Consider the following 19390-nt stretch of genomic DNA (forward strand, 5'->3'; position numbering starts at 1 on the left):
ATGTGATAGATTTTATTAGACCAACTCAAATAGTTGGAAAAATTCTTCTTTGCAAGCTTTTGGGTACAAACACCCTTCTTCAGGCAGAGGTGAGCACAAAACAACCCGCAGACACTCACTGTGCCTGAAGAAGGGCGTTTGTACCCAAAAGCTTGCAAAGAAGAATTTTCCCAACTATCTGAGTTGGTCTAATAGAAGACACCAGATTGACCCGAAGAACCTTGTCTGCCTGTGTCCTTAGACCAACACAGCTACAACCAACGCCCCTGAAACATGGAAGTTATTGAATTTGCCGTCTGAAATGAAAATGCCTTAAAAATCTCTGGGTGTCGACGCATAGCTTGTTTTTGAAAATAGGCTTTGGGCTCTTAAATGCTACTGACAATTGTAACTTTGCCGACCTGCCCGTCACAATTACAAGCGATTCGAAAAGCTTTGCTTTTCAGGTGCCCCACTCAAGACACCTTAAGAAGGCCTGGCTTTTAAAGCCACAGGGCCTCTGCAAATAAAAATTAAAAATAAGAAAAATCAGACCTCTTCGTGGTATCTCCCAACTGGGTACTCAAAGTCGCTGGTTCTGTGACCATATGGGTTAAAAAGGCTACTTCAGAGCCAAGAACCAACCCCACATTCCTGAATCCATCTCTCCCGCCTTAGCTACAAGCTAAGCTGGAGCTTAAAGCCTGTTGTTTTCATCACCATTTAAGGATGAGGAAGCCGACGCTTCGCAGCACGTGAGAACCGGCTGCGAGTGATTTAATTTCTGTGTGTGTGTGTGTGTGTGTGTGTGTATGCTCTCCACCCAAATAAGCTCCAAAAAGGAAGGAGGGAGCAGGGTGAAAAGAAAACACAACAGGTTGATCTGGATTACCTCAGTGGTCACACCCACCCCGCTTAATGAACATAGGAGAACAGGTGTTTGCAATGCATTAGCTCAGGGGAGGCAGGAGTTCAAACGTGCCACTTCTCTTCTTCCCCCCGCAGCAGCAGGCAGCTTGGGGCCCACCGCCGGGATGGATACCCCTTCCAAGGCATTCAGCACCAGCTCGCTCTCCTCCGGGGGCGCCTCGGGAAGGATGAGCAGGGCTAGCTCCATCTTCGCTGCCGCGGACTGCAATGGCTGCAGCAGCTCCGGAAGCACAGCCAGCCGAAATTTCAGCTCCGCCAGCATCAGCGGAAACAGGCCTTCTGCCTACCCGCCCCTGTCAGTGGACAAGACCCTCTTGACGCCGCTGCACCTGGACATCGACCCCAGCTTCCAGGCCATGAAGAACTGGGAGAAGGAGGAAATCAAGGTCCTCAACAATCAATTTGTGGCCTTAATCAAACAGGTAAGAACAGCTCCAGCTTCTGGTGGCCAGGATGGAGTGGATAGATACCCTGCCGGTTGTCGGGGACCTCTCTGGAGCAGATGAATGCCCAGGGTTCTCAGCGAGGTGCTCCTGGGCTCTATGTGTTAGTCTAATTTCCCCAATTTGTTCTGCCTTCCCATGGGTTTGAATCATCATTAGCTAATTCTGGCACAGGCCCCGTGCTGGAGCATCTGAGATCCCCGTGAGGCCTCCTGCTAGTAACTGTCCTGGTGGACCACTGGGAAACTCAGACCCTGGGTTGGATCTGGTACTTGGCTCAGCACCACAGACAGGGACTGTGAAGACGGGGCATGAAAGAGAGGGCACTGGTTTCAACCAAGTGACCAGAGAGCCAATGCAACAGCCAAGGTCAGTAATGCTGCTTAAAGTGCCCACTATGCCCATTTTCCAGAGGCTGGAGGAGAGACGTGAAGCATAGAAGGAAGGGAAACCACCTTCCTCTGTGAAGGCCCGGGGTATTTTGGGCTGCGAGGCCAGCGAAGGAAGTTTCCCTTTCATCTCCGAGTCAAGAGAAGGCAGAACATTTTCTCAGAGGAAAACAATTCATCCTCAGGAGGCAGGTTCCTGCAAAGCCCTGCGTCTCTGTAAACAGATAGTAATCTCCTGAGAGAGGATTGCTTCACGGGGGTGTATCAGGCAGGCAGGCGATGCCAAAGTGCTGCTTTGTTTTGTTTTAAAACTCAAGGCAGGCCTGTGAATGAGCCTCGCGATGTCCCCTTCCCAGCACCATGCATCCATCCTGCACAGATGCCAACAGCGCCTGCTGGCACAAGCGACCACCCAGATGTGCAACGGTGCTCACTTGAGTGTGCAAAAGGCCATGCACGTTTTCAAGTGCCCGTGCTGACAATGCTCCCACGTGCACGGGGCATTGAAAATACCTGCTGGGTGAATTTTACCCCAGTGCAGAAAGGCCGGCACGGAGGCCAAGGCACCAGTGAGTACGGGGCTCGAGCAGGATTTAAGGGGCGCAGCTGAGCAGGTGCCTTTTCTGTTGAAGCAGTGAGCGGAGCAGCCCTGGCAAAGCAGCTTTACTTTAAAATGCTGCAATTCATCTGTTTGGCATTGCCGATCCCTGGTTGAGTCCCGATGTGTGAACCCAAATGGCAGCTACTAAGCATCAGCGCTCTGCTGAGCTCTGCTCAGCTGCTGACTGCCCTCAGAGAGGCTGTAGGTGCTAAGTGTTCCCTGTGCGAGTGTGTGTGGCAGGGCGGATAAAAGCTGGTTAGTGGCTTCCCCCTCCTGACATCTTCTGGGGCCTCAGACATGGAGCAAGAAGGCTCCATGAGCAGTATGCTTGGCTAATCCTTCTGCTCTGTGCTCAGAGATGCTGCTGGAGGGAAAGCAAGCTAATGTTGCAGTCCTCTCCCCTCCACCCCCTACTAAGCATATGGGAAAGGACTCTAGGAAGAGCATGGCATGCTCTCCCCTCCATCCAGATGCACGACAGAAAGTTTGCAGCTATCTGTACATCCCAGGAGCGGCAGCAATGAGCAATGCTCCCTCCAACTGGGGTACCAGAGCAGAGCAGCTAAGATGTCCTGTGGCGGCTCTGGAGGCACAAACTCAAGCTCTGCTCTTTTGTGGTGGTCTCAGACAAGAGGATCTGGGCTTTGAGAGGCCTGGGGATCCATTTCCCCAGGCCGCTGTCAGCGGCTCCATGACAGCATCATTCTGCGGTACTCAGTGAGGCATGGAGAGTGAGCCAGCTGCCCTGTATACCAAAAACCTGGCTTTTGCCAGGACCTTCTGAGCCCTGCATCCATCTGTGGGACTCTGCCCAGTGTTTCAGGTCAGACCTTCCTATAGGAACCACTGCATCTAGTCTTCAAACTGGGTCCTTTAAAACATAAAGAGCCTTCAGGGATGAGAAAGGATGGTCTAGTAGCTAGAGGCGCTGGACTTGGGGCCTCAAGAGGCCTGGGCTCTTCTCCCACCTTTGCAGTCCTGGCTCCTTTGCTTCTTCTGAGATGGAAGATGTTCAGGATAGATGTGCCTCTTGCATAAAGGCAAGCACTCAGAGCTTTGACTTCTTTGATGCTCATGCATGTCTTGGTGGGACCTCCTTGCAGGAGAATGAGTCTCTCAGTCCCAAGAACCTCAGTATTTTGATCTCTCCCCTGCCCTGCAGAAAGGTTGTGGAGCGTCTGTCATGGCAGAGCTTAAGTGCGAGCTAAGGCAGGGATGGTTTAGGCTCCAGGGGTGGGCAATTATTTCGGGCGGAGGACCGCTTACTGAGTTTTGTCAAGTCATCAAGAGCCACATGACAGGTAGCCAGGGGCAGATAAATATAAATTTTCTAAATTTTTTAGGGACCCCATGGGCTGGATAGAATGGCGTGGCAGGCCACATCCAGCCCACGGGCCACATTTTGCCCACCCCTGGTAGACAGAGAGGAGAAGGGGCTAGGTGGTTTTGTAGCACCCCTTCCAGCTCTGTTTGTATGTGGTCACATATTTGCACCCAGCACTTGCCTGTGAGCCACCAAAGTGAAACTTCTGATCTTCCCTATTACTCCTTTTATGACAACACCTTAAAGTCACATGTGGGATCCCATTATGCAAAGGGGCGCACTACCGAATAATCCAGAGAGAACCAGGAACAGAGCAGCAAGGTAAAACGCAGTCCTTTAGCAGATGCTATCCCAAAAGGCAACACATCTTTTCCATCCCATGGAAATATGAAAGGTGATTCAGCCCGCAACTACTCAATATACAGGACTGGCAGGGGGTGACACCATCACATACACGGTGCTGTACCTTTTCATATGAGAAGGATGGATGGGATGTTGTGGAGGAGCAATTCCTCCTGATGGATTTAAAGCCACAATCTACTACTGGAGGCAATTATCGGTACATTAAAGTGATTGCAGACATTTGGTTTGTACACAGAGCAGGGAAAGGGGGGAGGGGGGGCAGCGGTTAAATGCTTGAAGCTGGTCCAGTGCTTTGGAGATGCTACCGCTGCAGGACTGCCAAGCATTAGCACTAGATCACAAAGTTTAGGGAGATTTAAATGGATGGTGGATGGCAATACAGTGCTCTCCATAACCAGGCTTCCCTACCCCAATGGCTGGCCAGGATTATGGATTATTCAGTAGAGCTCCAGAGCTGGGCATGTTGTTTTACATTACAAGCCTCCAGTCCGATTCATTATTCCAGCTTTACCCCAGTGTAAACCGATTTCCCGGCATATGCTGCAGTAGTGACTAAGGTCCACGGTTGCATTTTAGGGCCAACGGTTCCTAGTGGCATCTTCTGTGAAGCAAGTGTCATGTGAAGCCATCCAAGCTGAGGAATATCATAGCAGACTGTGGTGCCCAAATTCCCCAGCTAAGAAACAAACCTCAGTCATGCTGGAGCCCCAGATAGTCAGAGGTAATTAGGCAAACTCCTGTTTAGGAATCTGAATCCCCGTGTCCAGCCTCTGTATGCTCAAATCAGCAAAAGAGGCAGCAATGTTGAAGCTTAGGTTGAGATTTGCCTCTTGAATTTATGCAGGGAAGTCCAGGCTGTCAGCTTTGGAGGTCCGCAGCCCCATGGTCCCCTGCGGTCCCAACCACTAGCCTTCCTAAAATCTCTGGATACTGTTCTGCAGGTCCAAAGCCTGGAGCTGCAAAACAAGATGCTGGAGACCAGGTGGGACTTCCTTAAAGATCAGGACAATTCCAGCTCTGAGGTGGACATTAAGTGCATCTACGATGAGTACATGGGCAGAATGGAACAAGAGATGAAGTCGATTGACCAAGAGAAAGAAGAGCTGGAATCCGAGCTGACAAAGGTGCTGGATTCAATGGACGACTTCCGAGCCAAGTAGGTATCTACACATGTTCATTCAGAATAGGAGGTAAATCTTCTACCTATTGCCAGGTATCAGGTCCATCATATGGCATAAGCAACAGAAAGAACATGAAATTGCTCTAATGCATACATCCCATTATGGATACTAATAAGCACAGAGGGGGCAGATGAGCTTTCCATAGTGGAAAAAAACCAAACACCGTTCCTTACTCTTTTCCTGTTTAATGACATTAAAGACAAGAGGGAAAGGGTACAAAGGAATCCACAGAGAAAGAAATAGCGAGCAAGATACTAAGGAGAAGCAGGATACAGGAGAACTAGGTGATGATGAGACTTATGCTTGGGGAGTATTGCAGCGGAGGCACAGAGAGGAATATTCCTGTGAAAGATTTCCACCACACGATAGATAGATAGATAGATAGATAGATAGATAGATAGATAGATAGATAGATAGATAGATAGATAGATAGATAGATAGATAGATAGATAGATAGATAGATAGATATGGGTTGGGTTATTAAAATAATGTCTTGATCAAAATTGGTCATTTGACCAAAAAGCCATTTTCCATGGAAAATCTACAAGCCACTGCAATGAAAAAAAAATTCTCAATCACTAAGGACCTGCTTCAGCCAAGTACAGCAACCAATCGATCCAAACCCCAAAGGAAAACAGGGACCTATGGGCACAAAGCCCAGCACACCGACCTTCTCCAGTCATTTCATTCCAAGCACAGTCAAGCCGGGATGGCTGAAAAAGCAGCCTCCCAACATGCCCCAAGTCAAGAAAGGCTGATGAGCTTCATTTTAGTTCAATTTACAGAGAAGCTGGTGCAGGACACCTTAGCAAGCCAATGACAGATCCAGGAACGATGCCCAGGAGATGTGGCTCTTAGTCCTGTGGTCTAATCATTCCCTCCAGCAACAAGGCACAGAGGCGCAGCAGATTACTCTAGGAATTCACATAAGTAGCCATTGTTACCAATATTAGAATATAGCTAATATCTTTTAAGGAATGTTGCTTATTCCACCCTTTGCATGGTAGCAAGAACTCTGCAGAAGTCCCAATGAGTGCTGTGTTAGTTCTTACAGATCTAGGCAGGCCTAATTCCTCGATATACATACAAACACATTCTCCTAGCCCTGCAGATCACAATTGCCAGCAAAAAGATGCCTCTCTTTTTATGCAGTGGGGTCAGCATATCCCAGGCAGGCAGAGAGACATAAATACGCCTGTCTGTGCTGATGCACCTCATGTATTACCTACAATTGATGCTTCCTTTCTTCAATGCGCAAGTTTTTCCCCCCATGCCTCCTCCACTAGTCCATAACCTGCAGTGGGCCTTGTCCATGGTCTGAAGGAGGTGATTAGTCTCATCAGTAGGTAGTCAAGTTTCATCACTATCACATCGCAATATTAACCCCGAATTCCAGGAATAAATGAATTCCTGGGCATTGCCACATTGGTTGCAGTTCCACCTTGGTGGGGCAGTGAGTTTTCAGCAGAAGTGTGATGACTACATGCAAACCTGGATCCAAATCAAGTTGTAATCCCCACCTACACATCAGTCCTGTTACCCCCCTGCTAAAGGGCTGGCCCATTGGACCACCTGGCTTCCTGCAGTAAATGGTCTCATGGCTGTAGACTAAAGAAGTGGTAGGGCTTTTGTGAACACGTTGAGACAGCTTTTCCCAAGGGAAAAAAAAAAAAAAGCTTGGGAGAAACTTGCTGCCGGCATGACTAGGGTAACCGCTACATTAATACCTCCTTTTTTAATTGCCATATAATCCGCACATAAAATAAATCAGTTTCATATTAGACACGGTGCAGTAGCTAGAATCTGTTCTCGCTGCCAGAGCCTGGCACCACCCTTGCTCAGTCGCGTTCCCTGAAACTCCCAAGCCAAATTTGCAAGAGGGGGGGGGTCTTCCAGATTAGGCCTCTTAGCTGTTGGTCCCAGCCACCTCAGAGCCAGGTCACCAACTGGGGTGAGATGAAGTCCAGGGTGCAAAGGTGATTTGCATCAGCTGAGCAGCTATGTACATGCCTAACCAGAAGCTGATGTGCAGTCGCACCTGCACAAGTGCCTCTCATGTTCCCAGGGTGTTGGTTGTAGCTGTGTTGGTCTGATATAGGCAGACAAGGTTCTTCGGGTAAATGTGGTCCAACTAAATAGCTGGAAAAATTACTCATTGCCAGCTTTCAGGCAACGAACATCAAACACCAGCAGACTCTGCCTATGCCTGAAGAAGGGTGTTTGTGCCCGAAAGCTGGCAAAGAACATTTTTCCCAACTATTTAGTTGGTCTAATCCAGGGGTGGGCAAAATGAGGCCTGTGGGATGGATGCAGCCTGCCAGGCCATTCTATCTGACCTGCAGGGCCCCTAAAAAATGTAGAAAATTAATATTTATTTGCCTCTGGCTGCCTGTCATGCGGCCCTCGATGGCTGGCCAAAACCCAGTAAGCGGTCCTCCACCCAAAATAACTGCCCACCCGTGGTCTAATCAAAGATATCACATTTACCCAAAGAAGCTCGCCTGTCTCTTGTTCCCATACATGCACAGATCCCCAGTTTGCATGTACGGCATGTCACCTGCATGTCCAGATGTGGGAGTTTTAGATGCATAAGCACCCCTCTACCCAAGTCAATCACGGGTGTTGCACTGCATCTTACCTATTCCGAGGAAGGACGTCCCCACAGCCCAATGACATTTGCAAGCCAGGGGGGAAGCAGAGCTGGAAGAGAACTCAATTCAGTCCCTTTGTGGACTGGCCCACCCCTAACCCATGTAGTGCAGCCTTGCCCAGAAGTTTTGCTTACCCTGCTCTATTGCAGAGCAACCAGCCACATCATACTCAGTTCTAAAGAACTCAGGATTATCTGTACAGAGGTAGCCACGATCTGTTTGCAGTCTGAAAGGAATACTTAGCCCTGCCAAGAGCCACCTCTGTGTTCCCAGCCCTTCCAGCTCCAGAGAAGACCCCCCGCTACCCCTTCCCCTGTAGGTGTATTGCTTGCTTTGCTGGCTCTACCGCAATCCCGTTTGATGATTGTTTGCTCTGTAAATGAAATGACCTCAGCACCCTGCAATGCACAAAGCCTTTTTTGGCAGGCTGAGGCAGACAGGGGGTAGGGTGAGGCCTCAGCAAAATGAAGGAGCATAGTATCAGACTATAATTAAGCACAACACGTGCATGGTGGCAGCGTATCTGCCATTCCAGTTTGGGAGCAGAAAAACCAGAACAGCCAATGCGTCTCCCATCATCCATACCATCAGGGCTTATGAAACAGGTAAGTACTGCAGTAAAGTGGAAACAATGTCATTGCTTGTTTTTTGGTTTTGTTTCCACATCTTCCCCCGCCCCCATTGCTCATCTTCTTCCCCTGCATCCGAACTGCTTTGGGTGCTTAAGTTAGCCCTTGAGGTGTAAAAAAGTCTTTCTGGTACAAGTTTTTAAAGCCCCTAGCACTAAGGACCGTGGCTTGAAACAGGAACTAAGAGGAATGCAATGCAATTATTATTAATACACCTTTGTTGGGCAAGGTAATTCCTTTATCATTTAAATTCAAGGTATTATTTATAGGTTAAACTCTCTCACCACCCAGTAAAATTGCAATTATGCCTTGTATTGAGGCCGCATTTACATCACAATAGCATGTGCTAATGAATGATTAGCACAGGATAGGAGCAGCGTATGCTATAGAAGGCTTTTTGCCACCATAGCAAGCCAGAAGCCTTCATCACTAAAAGTGCAAACTGCACAGATTGGACTTAGACAATCAGTATTCTCCAAAACATTGCAACCAACTCCTCCTCCTCCTCCAGAACAGGCATAGCCTTCATCCATCATCTGCTACAAACTCAAGGCCCATTTGCATTTCTAATAGGACACCAGTCCAGTTGGGGATGAGGTGACATCTCTGGACTAAAGCAAACATGTGTGCCCTGCTGATCCAGCCATAAATGGGTAGAGCCAAACTTCACAGCCCTAACTATGATTGTGAGCTTAATTCTCCAAGATTTCATCCCAGTCTCCTCTCTCTGTAGATACGAAGGTGAAATGCAATTGCGCAATAGCTTGGAGTACACCTTCCTGGAGCTCAAGAAGGTCAGTAGCAATGGGCTAGATGTCTGCCTGTTCCTGTCCAGGCTGGAGATGAGCTTGTAGATGGTTCAGCAGCCAAGCGTGCTCAATGGGGCCTTGGAGATGTAGGTCCAAGTCTCAGTGTAACCATCTGTAGGGTTAATCCTCCCACCCCTTTGTGCAGCAAAGCATTGAGGGCAGGGTCACAACACTAAATGCCCTCAAAATGTTCAGGTACTTCAGGAGCAGAAGCCATGAAAGCGCCTCAGTGATAATAGAGTCATGCTGGGTCTGTATTTGAGCAGGAAACCTGCCCCTAAGGAAAACCTAGGGTGCTAAAGGCATTGGTGGTGCAGATGAGTAAGGGGCATTTCTCTCATCTTATATCAGACCTCCCAGCGTGGTCTCTACTGTCCAGACTCACTTTCTGAATCTCTCTGTTCCCCTGCACCATCACCATGCACCTCCCAGCTCAAATCCCTGCACTTACCACTCTGACCCGCCTCCCTGCAGCCTCCCTTACCTGGGGCTGCCCTATCATCCAACCATCAGCCCTGAAGCTCTTCTCTTCTTGATAGGCTGGAGCCAACTGACCCCTTAACTCTGGCTTGCTCCTTATATACTCTGAAGTGGGCAGAGCCAAAAGTAAGCTGCTCCCCTTCCCTTAAAGTGCACTCCTCAGAAATAATGGGGAAAGGAGCCCCCACTGTAAAGGCATCAGAAATGAAGTCCAGACCATTTGGTACAAAAGCATGGCATATTAGGTCCAGGGTCTTGAGCAGATGCTGTCCCATCGAGACTTTTGCATTGATTCAATTACAAGGACTCAGCCCCTGAACTTCCAGCAGGGTGACAAACAGGCTGCAGACGCATCATGATTTTTCCCATTTCCTTGATAGAAGAAGGACCCCCCAAAATATTTCACCTGCTCTGCAGGCAGGAGAGCAGAGTTAATGGGTAATGAGTGCACAGTAGGAAAGATCTCTCAGCCCCAGACACAAATCCCAGCCCAGCCTGCAAACCACTCATGGTCATGTCTTTCTTAACCCGCAGGATCTGGATGCTGGCACCTTGCACAGAACAGAGCTGGAGGTAAAGCTGAATGGACTTCAAGAGCACATGGAGTTGAAGAAATCTGTATATGAGCAGGTAAAAGGCAGCGATAAGGACAGAAGCATAAGTGTGAGCTGCTGGCTGGGGAACCCTTGTCCCCTGCAGGGAGGTTTCCCTATAACTAGGGAATGGGCTCACAGGGGCACTACAGAGAAGGAGCCCAAGATGATGCACCAAGTGGCTGAGACTGTATGCTCTCCACTAGGGCTCCCACAAGAAGACAGTCCTAGCCTCACTTCTCTAACCACTGAGCCCTGCTGCACCCTCATCACAAGGCAATGGGAACTCAGACCCAGCATATCTACCAATGCTGACTGCATCTGTGGGGAAAAGACCAGTGCTGCACCTATGCCTCCAGGGCTGCTCACTTAGGAGGAGCCCTACCCTCCCAAGACATAGGCCCATCGTCCCCTGGAGCTGCTTTGCTTAGGGACTCATGCTGTTGACTTTGGCAGCAGGTTGCATTTTTGCATGCGCCCTTTGTGCAAAGTGACAGCTGCCTGGCTGGTCCCTACTCCTCCCTCCTGATGGAGCTCAGCCTCCATGGTGCTCCTGGCTGAGCTGAGGGACATCAGGGATCTTGCTTCAGCTTGGACGATCTCCTCTTTTCCTGTGGGGGAAGTCCAGCGTAGAAATCTTTCTCAATCCCTGCATGCTAAATCTGTTACCCATAACTTTTCTTTAGCACAAGAGGTCTCAACCCCTGGCCAGTGGAGCTGTCATCTGGCTCTGCATGGATCTGAAAATATGGCAGTGAGAGAGCAGTGGCAGCAAATTGCTTCTCCTTTGCTGTCAGATTTTCTGAACCCAGGAGAAGCCACAGAAAGCAAGGCCCTGTGAGCTAGATTGGATGCATAGGGCCGAGATGGGGCTGATCTGAGTGGCACAGGGCTGCTTGGGGAGGCAGCGTGGAGCTCATTCCTAGTGCACGAAGATGCACAAAGGTGGCATGGAGCCTGAGTCTGTTGTGCCAATCCAGCCCACGGACTGGCCCCATGCCACTCATCCAGCCTGTGGTTGAGCACCACTGCTCCAGTATAATCCACCACTGGAAAGGAAGGGTCTGCAGTCCCAGTGGTTTGACATTTCCCACGTCTCACAGCAGAAAATCTTTCATGCTGCACAGCCTTGTGTTAGACAAGGATCAGGACAGAATGGGAGCCAGGACTCCTGGGGTCCGTTTCTAGCTAGGCCTGGTGGACTAGCAAGTAGAAAGAGAGCCTTGATTTCTGGGTTCTGTGCCCAGCTCATGGGGGGAAGGCAGTCCAGTGGTCAGAGCAGAGAAGGAAGACTCTTGGGTTCTGTTTTTTGCAGGGAATACAGTCAAATTCTGGCAAAAGAAGGGCAGAAAGGGGGAGAAAGGAGAGAGAAATTGGAAAAATCATCCTGATTTGATTCAAAATGAGAAATGTTCACAGCAAAGCCTCAAATAATCAAAAGAGCATTAATGACATTGGGCAATAATCCCCATTTTCTTCCCCATCAACCCACCCCCACTAAGAAAGGGGTTACAGAGTTTACCACTCTGCCAAGGTAAGAAAGATGATCTAGAACACGACTCTGCTCTCATGGCCTGTTTCACATCTGCGTAACCCCTGATTCTGGGCAAAAATCAGCAGCAATGTATTTATTGGCATAAGGAGGAGAAGAATTAGCCCTCTGTGTTCATAGTATGCATATGCTCATCCAAGTGTTAGCTGCCTTTTGTATGCCCCCTAGGTATATATACACTAGGGATTAAGCACTGGTAAGAAAGAAACACTTAAAATCCTACTCCATGAAAAGGGGTTTCTTTTCAAGGGTTACAGTTGAATCATCCAGCCTGGCCTGGCTTTTGTTCTGCCAGTCGGGGAAAGGCAAAGCAAACAAGGTCATTTTTCCTCCTGAACATATCAAAGCATATCAATGTATAAAGGAACAAGAAGGTGGAATGAAAGCAGGGTGACGGAGATGAAAGGCAGGGATTGGAAGAGGCTTATTCTGCTCCCGCTGGCATAAATCTGGAAGAGCTCTGCAGAAATCAATTGTGCTACACCACTGAAGGAAGGGGAGGACTTCTGAGCTGCAAGGAAAACTATGAATGCCATGTTTGCTGTGGGGTTAGGAAGCCTTCAGGTTTGGTCTTGCCTGGCTGCAATGTGTAGAGAAACATGGTTTACAAATAGGGATTAGGGGTCCTTTCAGATCCACTGAGCTGTATCTGCATCCATCATTGCTCGGATCCTCCCCTCCACCAGTGCCATGACTGTATCAATCATCAAAATAAATGGCCCAGAGCTGGGAGCTGCAGCTTTTGTATTTTGGCTGGCATGTGCTTGCAGCTACTGTGGTTCATCGCCTGGGTTCAGACGTTCTCGAGAGCATGAGGTTCACTCTGGGACACGTGTGATGCCGTATTAAAGATGCGTCTCCTACTGGATAGAATCAGAACTGCCCAGGCATGTGTCCTAAGCCCTATAGTGTTACAGATTAATGGAGATTCTCCATTAGCTCAAGGGCATATGCTGCAACAAACGGACGTAGGTAGCTTCAGTAGCAAATCCCAGCACAATCTCAGCTACGAACCATGCAGGTGGCAGGGCATAAATACGTTCTTGCATTTAGCACCCAAAATAATCCATGCTGCCGTGTCCCTAGCTCACATGCCCATTGCAGGAAAATGTGGCATTTGGGAAGATGCACAACCAAAATCTGTTGCAGGGGCAGTGCACCAGTGGTCTAACCCAGCACGGGTTACAAACTACATGTGGGAGAGATTTGGCTGGTCACACACAGCTGAACTGCCAGGGCTGAGCTGATGAGAACTTCCCTTCCCACACATCAGCTCCCCTCTATTCTCCTTCCCTGTCATCCAGGAGCTTCAAGAGCTGCTAGCAGAGGTGAAGGACATCTCAGTTGTCCTGGGAATTGATACCAGATGCAACCTTGACCTGCACAGCATTGTGGAGGAAGTGAGGGCTCAGTATGAAGCCCTGGCTGTTTGGAGCTGGAAGGAGGCAGAAGCACATATCTGGAGCAAGGTAGCTGTCTAACCAGCATGGGAGACCCAGTGCTGGTGTGGGAGGAAGGGGAGAGAAAAAAAGTGGCAACCTCAGTGATAACTAATGGATGGATGGGTAGATGGGTGTGTCGCTGAATTAATGGAGCGAAACGGGTGCACAGGAGAATGGGCGGATGGATGAATAGATAGCAATTAGAGGGCGGAGATGGGTACAAGTGAGGATGAATGGATGGATAGCAACTGCAGAAATAAAGGAGCATGTGTGAGCCTGGATGGATAGAGAAAGGATGAGATGGGCACAGATGGATGACTGGATGGACAAGTAGAAGGCTAAGTAGATCAAAGAGCTGGCTGATAATGCCTCACCTGCAACCGAAAGACGATACTGTGATCAAATAGATGCATGCTCATGAGACGGATAGACACGGGGATATGGGTACAGGGGCTCGGTGGCTGGAAAGACAGATGAAGTAATTAAGTCAGACAAATTGAAGGGCAAGAGCCTGAGAGGGAAAGGAGCAGGTCAGCAGGTGAACAAGGGAAAGGAGAGAGGAGGCAGAGAAAAGGGGAGCCCAGAAGTTGAGAAAAAGATGACAGGGAAGGGAAGGGAAGGGAAGGGAAGGGAAGGGAAGGGAAGGGAAGGGAAGGGAAGGGAAGGGAAGGGGTGGGAGGGCCCAGCACCATGTCACTCCACTGCCACACAGTGTGTTTGCCATCCTGACATGGCCACAAGAGACCCCCTTCCCCACCTCTGAACCCTGCTGCTGTCAGGCTTGGTCTTGTCCCCACAAAGATGCCTCTTTCAGTATCCACCCCGGTCCCAAGGACAAGCTCACCTGCTGTCCTGGGAGCTGCCTTCTCCGGGGCTGTCGCTGGGGTGCAATTCATGCCAGACTCTTCCCTGCAGCTGAATGAAGGGGTCCCACGCTCCGCCACGTATGGGAACCATCTCTTCAACAGCCGGCGGGAGATTGCTGACCTGAACATACAGATCCAGAAGCTGAGGTCCTGCATAGTGTCCCTCAAGAGCCAGGTGAGCTCGGCATCTCAAACAGGAGACAAATGGCAGCTGCGCCCCGCTCAGAGCCAGCTCCCCCCAGGCAACAAGTCTCCTGGGATTGACTATTATTTATCGTTAGATCCAAGGCTTCTAGCAAGATTAGATCTGCATGGTGCTAGGCACTGTGCACAGACTAGGAGACAGCCTTTGTCTCATGAGGAGCTCACAGACAGAGATGAGAAGGGAAACTGAGGCATGGGGTGGGGTTTTGGCTTGCTAAGATGGTTTCTTATGGAAAGGTACATTGGCTGGTCTCAGGCCTGGCAGTGCTGGGCCCTCGGTCTCTGCCCCTCATCAAAATGCTGGAGGCTCCCTGAGAGCTCAGGCTGGACATAGGGCATTGGGATGAAAGGTCACAGTCTAGGCTATACAGACTGCAGTGGATCTCATTGTCCCTTCTGGCTTGAAGCTGTAGGCAACACTGAGCCCCACTGCCCTAGATGCTCACTGCAGTGAGGCCAGCCCACAGGATACTCCAGAGAGCACAAGGGAGGCCATGCAGACAGCAGGTAGCACAGGCCCAAGCCAAGGGTGCTGGGGGGTGGATACTTCCAGCTGGGTCCAAGCCACCCATGTAACATCCCCCTTTGAACCTTCCAGTGCCTGAGTTTGGAAGAAAGCATCAAAGAGGCTGGGGAACAGGGTGAGTTTGCTCTCCAGGATGCCAAAGCCAAGCTGGCCAGTTTGGAGGAAGCCCTGCAGAAGGGCAAAGAGGATGTGACTCACCTGGTGAAGGAGCATCAGCTGCTAATGAACACCAAGCTGGCCCTGGACGTGGAAATCCTCACCTACAGGAAGCTGGTGGAAGGGGAGGAGAGCAGGTGAGTCAGTCTGACTGGCCGGGGAAGGGGGAAGAGATGTTCATAAACTGCCCAGGGAGCCATGGCTTGGATCTGTGCTTGTCCAGTGTGCTTTCAGGACAGCAGAAGAGCAGGCCCAGAGCACCATCCTGTGCCTGCGCCCTGTCTCTGTTATGAGACCCAGCCTCGGGCTCTGAAACGTACTGCCTTCAAATCCAGGGGTGGCTCCATGGTACCTCTTGACATCACAGCAAAGGTGGTGGTATAAGAGAGGGGGACCATCCTGCACCCTCAGCTAGCTCCATGCTCACGGAGAAGTTCCCACAGACTCCACCAACATCTCCATTTACACCTAAGCCAGCCCCATTCTGGTGGGAATGGCACAAGGGTCAAGTCCCACATCCAGGACCACAATCCCTTGGAAGTCGCTGGCTTCTAGCAGCGTGGGTCCATGTTTTGGGAAGGGGAGCGTTTTGCATCAGCCCACCTTACTGCCGGCCGTTTGTTCCACAGCATAGAGTCTCCAGCGCCCACGGTCATTACCAGCATCTGCTCCAAACCGAAGTCCGGTAAGTATTTCTCCCTTTACCTCGATGAAACCAGCAGCAAGGTGGGAGGCGAAATCCAAAACTGCTCCCGTCCTCTCTCTCCTTTGCAGCTGCAACCAGCTTCAGCAGCTCAGCAGCTTCCAAAGCAGATCCTAGAGGAAGGGGGAATCCCACAGAGAAGATGAACCTAAACAGAGGCACGGTGGAGGCCGTCCTCTCCAGAAGCCAGAGCGATGGCTCAGCCTCCCAGAACACACCGGCCCAATATGACGGGGCCCGTCCAAAGCCTCGTTCCCTGTCTAATGTAGAAGGCCACCTGGAGAAACCCAACCAAGAAAAATAAATCCCAGGCACCCTGGCAGCTGCACCTGAATGGAGACCACCTGATGCCCAGTCCTAGCGAGCATCTTCAGCTGGAACTGGGATTCAACCTCAAGCCCGCCCCTTCCAACCAACACTTGCCATACATCATCCCAGTTTGCACCTCCATTACCAGTCGGAAATGGGAGCCTGTATTGGACATGACCCCCGCTTCGAACTTGCCAGACTCTCACATCCAAGCCCTACCAAATCCCTCCAGATCTTAGGCCACGTAAAGCTTAACATGCTTCAAGATCGTTATATGGAAAGCCCTGCAAAAGTGGGAAGCGTCATCCCACAAGCTTCAATGATGCTGAACCAGAAGCCATCAGGACAGTCCTTTTTACCAGTATTACAAAGCTGTTCCTCTCTTTCCTTCTTGCTTTATTTTGTGTGTAGGGGATTGAGGTTGTTCCTTTCTTCTGGCTTACACGGGCAGCGCGGGGTGTTTTCAGCAAGTCGATATTGGGTCACATACAAACACTTGAAGCCCAGTGGGTTTGCAAGATCCAGGCTTGTATCCCACTTAATGATATTTTCCTGTACATGCTGGTTACCGCAGGAGAATTTTTGGCTAATACCAGAATCCTTAGTAAGAGGTGGAGGTTTTCCTTGTTGCCAGAAGGCATTGAATTTTGCTGATGTTCGGCAAACCACCCTGAGAGCCTGATTCTAATCTCAGTAACACCAGAAAAACCTCATTGACTTCCAAGGCATTTGGTCAAATTTCTGATCTTAATTACAGTGAGGCAAAGCCAAGATAACTCTAATTATAGGTGTTGCCTCTCATCATCCTTACGCTCCCAGAAAGCCAGAGTGACTCCAGTTACTTAGCATTTGTGTTGTAGCAGCCAGGATGGTCCAGGGAACATGGCAGAGGATAGATCTGCTTAATGATCTTTATTACTGGACCAACAGCATACTTGGGAGAGATGTTAGACAAGCTTTCAGGAACCAAATGCCCATCCTTCAGGCTCGGAAAGAAACCTATACAGCCTGAGCTAAACAAAGGTAGAGCAATGACTTCTGTTTAGCACTATTTTGTAAAGCAGAATGGTTACTCAAAAAAAAAAAAAAGGTGGGGGGTGAAGGTGAAGAGAGCAGTAGGAAAGGCTTCAGAAGTGTCTTCAGATCAAGCAAGCAGATCTTAAACCCCCCCATATCTTTCTAAATGCCCATTTTTGTATTACCTGTGCTCTCTCTGATTTTGTGGGGCATGCAGAGGACTTTAGAAGAGACGTCTGAATATTTACACAAGTGCTTTCGGGCAGCGGTTTCCAAGCTGCAGTCCACGGGCGATGTGCCTGGGCACTGGCAAGGTGTTTTCAGATTGAAAAGGCAAGGATCGTGACATGTAAAGATTGGATGCAGGGACTGTGCAGTGATCCACGAGAAATGGAGAGGGGTGACAGTGGTCTGTTGGCCTAAAGTGCTTGGCTATCACTGCCCTAAGGATGTCCTGTTCCTTGATGGTTAGGAGGTTCCCATTGGCTTCCGACCTCTGCAAGCTTATGGGCAGAAGTCACCCCTGCGCAGAGAGGCAAGATGCTCAAGATGCACTTAAGCGAGCAAAAGCAGGACTTCAGGCAAAGCCCTGCCAGAGCAAGACAGGGCTTGCAGACAGGGGACGATAAGATCTTGCCTCAGAAAATTCATCCTACAGCCTGGTGTATACACCATTAACAACTGGGTTCATTGCTGCTTGTTCTGGGATATTTATTGGTCTTCCTTTAAATGGAATAATCCACATGACATTATGTATGTGTATATATGGGGTTTTTTTGTCATAACTTATAATGTGGCTTTTAACTTACAGGGCCAGGCCTCCCAGGTCACGTCAATGAATATCACTTCATTGACATCAGTGGAATGGCTCAACTGATAACAGCGGAGAATCTGCCTTGAAGTATATAGATAGGTCGATGGATTCCTTTTTTTGCACATAGTACTATACACCCTGCCTTGCAATATTTCTCTATACCAGGGCCACACTCAGCATTCAGCTCCATTCATGCAGCCCCATTCAAGTTAACGGGCTCGCACAGAAGTTGAGTTGATAGAGAGGGCCTCTTTGTGTAGTTCTGTTGAGTAAAACACAGTATTTCCACATTTCTGTACAGTAGCTAATTGCTGTAGCATCCCTGTAACCAGCATGTCGGGTCCCCAATGCTATGGTTGTTTAATAAAGTACGGAGTGGGCATGGAAAGGGAGAAGGCTGGTGGGTGTCAGTGATTTTCTTACAGCATCCAGACAGCAGGTGCCTTTGAGAAATGGGTTGCTCCTTGCTATGCAAGTAGGGAACCTAGTTTTTGTCACTCACAGAGAGGGGAGGTATCTAGGGGAAGATCAGACGAATGCCCCAAAGAAGTGAATGCAACATGCATATGCTAAGGCTTCCCACTGTGGATGCTCACCTTGAAGAAAGATTAAGTTACAGCTAGTTAAGAGCACTTTGCTCTGGAATAAGTGTCCACACAGAGATTGAACGCACTTATATGACTTACCCTTCCACGCTCCCAGTCCAAGATGCAGACCCCTACTCTTGCTGCATTTGTATGACCTTTCCTGAGGATCCCCACATAGCTCCTTACCCACAGTGCACCTTTACTTCAATACCCTGCTAGGAGAGTGAATCAACTGAGCTCCAGGGTGACTCTTGGCCAGCACTGATCGAACACATGCCTTCCCCAAGAGCATCCACCATGCCTTTTCTGATGCCTCATTGGAGACACTCTGAAATGCCACAAACAAGGGGAAGAGCTGCTGTGACAACTTCGTCTGCCCAGCCAGGAGGTCTGAATGTGCCTTGTTCACTGCAGGGATTGCATTCCTCTCTGGGAAGGGCAGGGTGGCAGGCTCTCTTAGTGCCTGGCTGCCCTTCCCCTGGCTGCCATGGGGCAAAGCCTCTGGCTAGAGAATACTGGGCACATCTACACGTGCGATTAAGGTGACTGAATAAACTCAGGAGCCGTTTGCAGTGGAGTTCATTGCTCCAGGGTATGCCATTTGCATGTGAGCATGCTGAGCCAGGTTGGAGCAGCCCTGGCTGGTAAGGGGCCCCAGAGGTCAGCTTGCCAGCCCGGAGATGCTCTCACTCGGGTCGATGTGCTGCGGAGGGGCTAACTGGAGCACGAGGATGCTCCAGTGCGGGGCTAGCCAGCAGGCAGCCCCATCAGCATCTACACATGTATTGTAGTGCACTAAATAATTGCACCGTAGGATAGTACTTGTGTTTGGCAGTACTATC

At 49.6% G+C, this 19390-nt stretch overlaps 2 protein-coding genes across 2 annotated transcripts in view; one reads left to right on the forward strand and one right to left on the reverse strand.

Moving 5' to 3' along the window:
* The window catches only part of BCDIN3D (BCDIN3 domain containing RNA methyltransferase), a 63904-nt gene that overhangs the window by 16753 nt on the left and 27761 nt on the right, over positions 1-19390 (reverse strand). The window lies entirely within an intron of this gene.
* On the forward strand, positions 827-18356 carry LOC102565006 (keratin, type II cytoskeletal 80). Its single transcript, XM_006275688.4, has 9 exons — positions 827-1331; positions 4971-5185; positions 9224-9284; positions 10314-10409; positions 13229-13393; positions 14282-14407; positions 15035-15255; positions 15748-15803; positions 15893-18356. Exons 1-9 carry the CDS (start codon positions 1014-1016, stop codon positions 16123-16125), a joined length of 1491 nt encoding a protein of 496 aa, XP_006275750.4. The 5' UTR covers positions 827-1013; the 3' UTR covers positions 16126-18356.

Source organism: Alligator mississippiensis, chromosome 15 (genome assembly GCF_030867095.1).
Source record: "Alligator mississippiensis isolate rAllMis1 chromosome 15, rAllMis1, whole genome shotgun sequence".
In the NCBI taxonomy this organism is placed as follows: domain Eukaryota; kingdom Metazoa; phylum Chordata; order Crocodylia; family Alligatoridae; genus Alligator; species Alligator mississippiensis.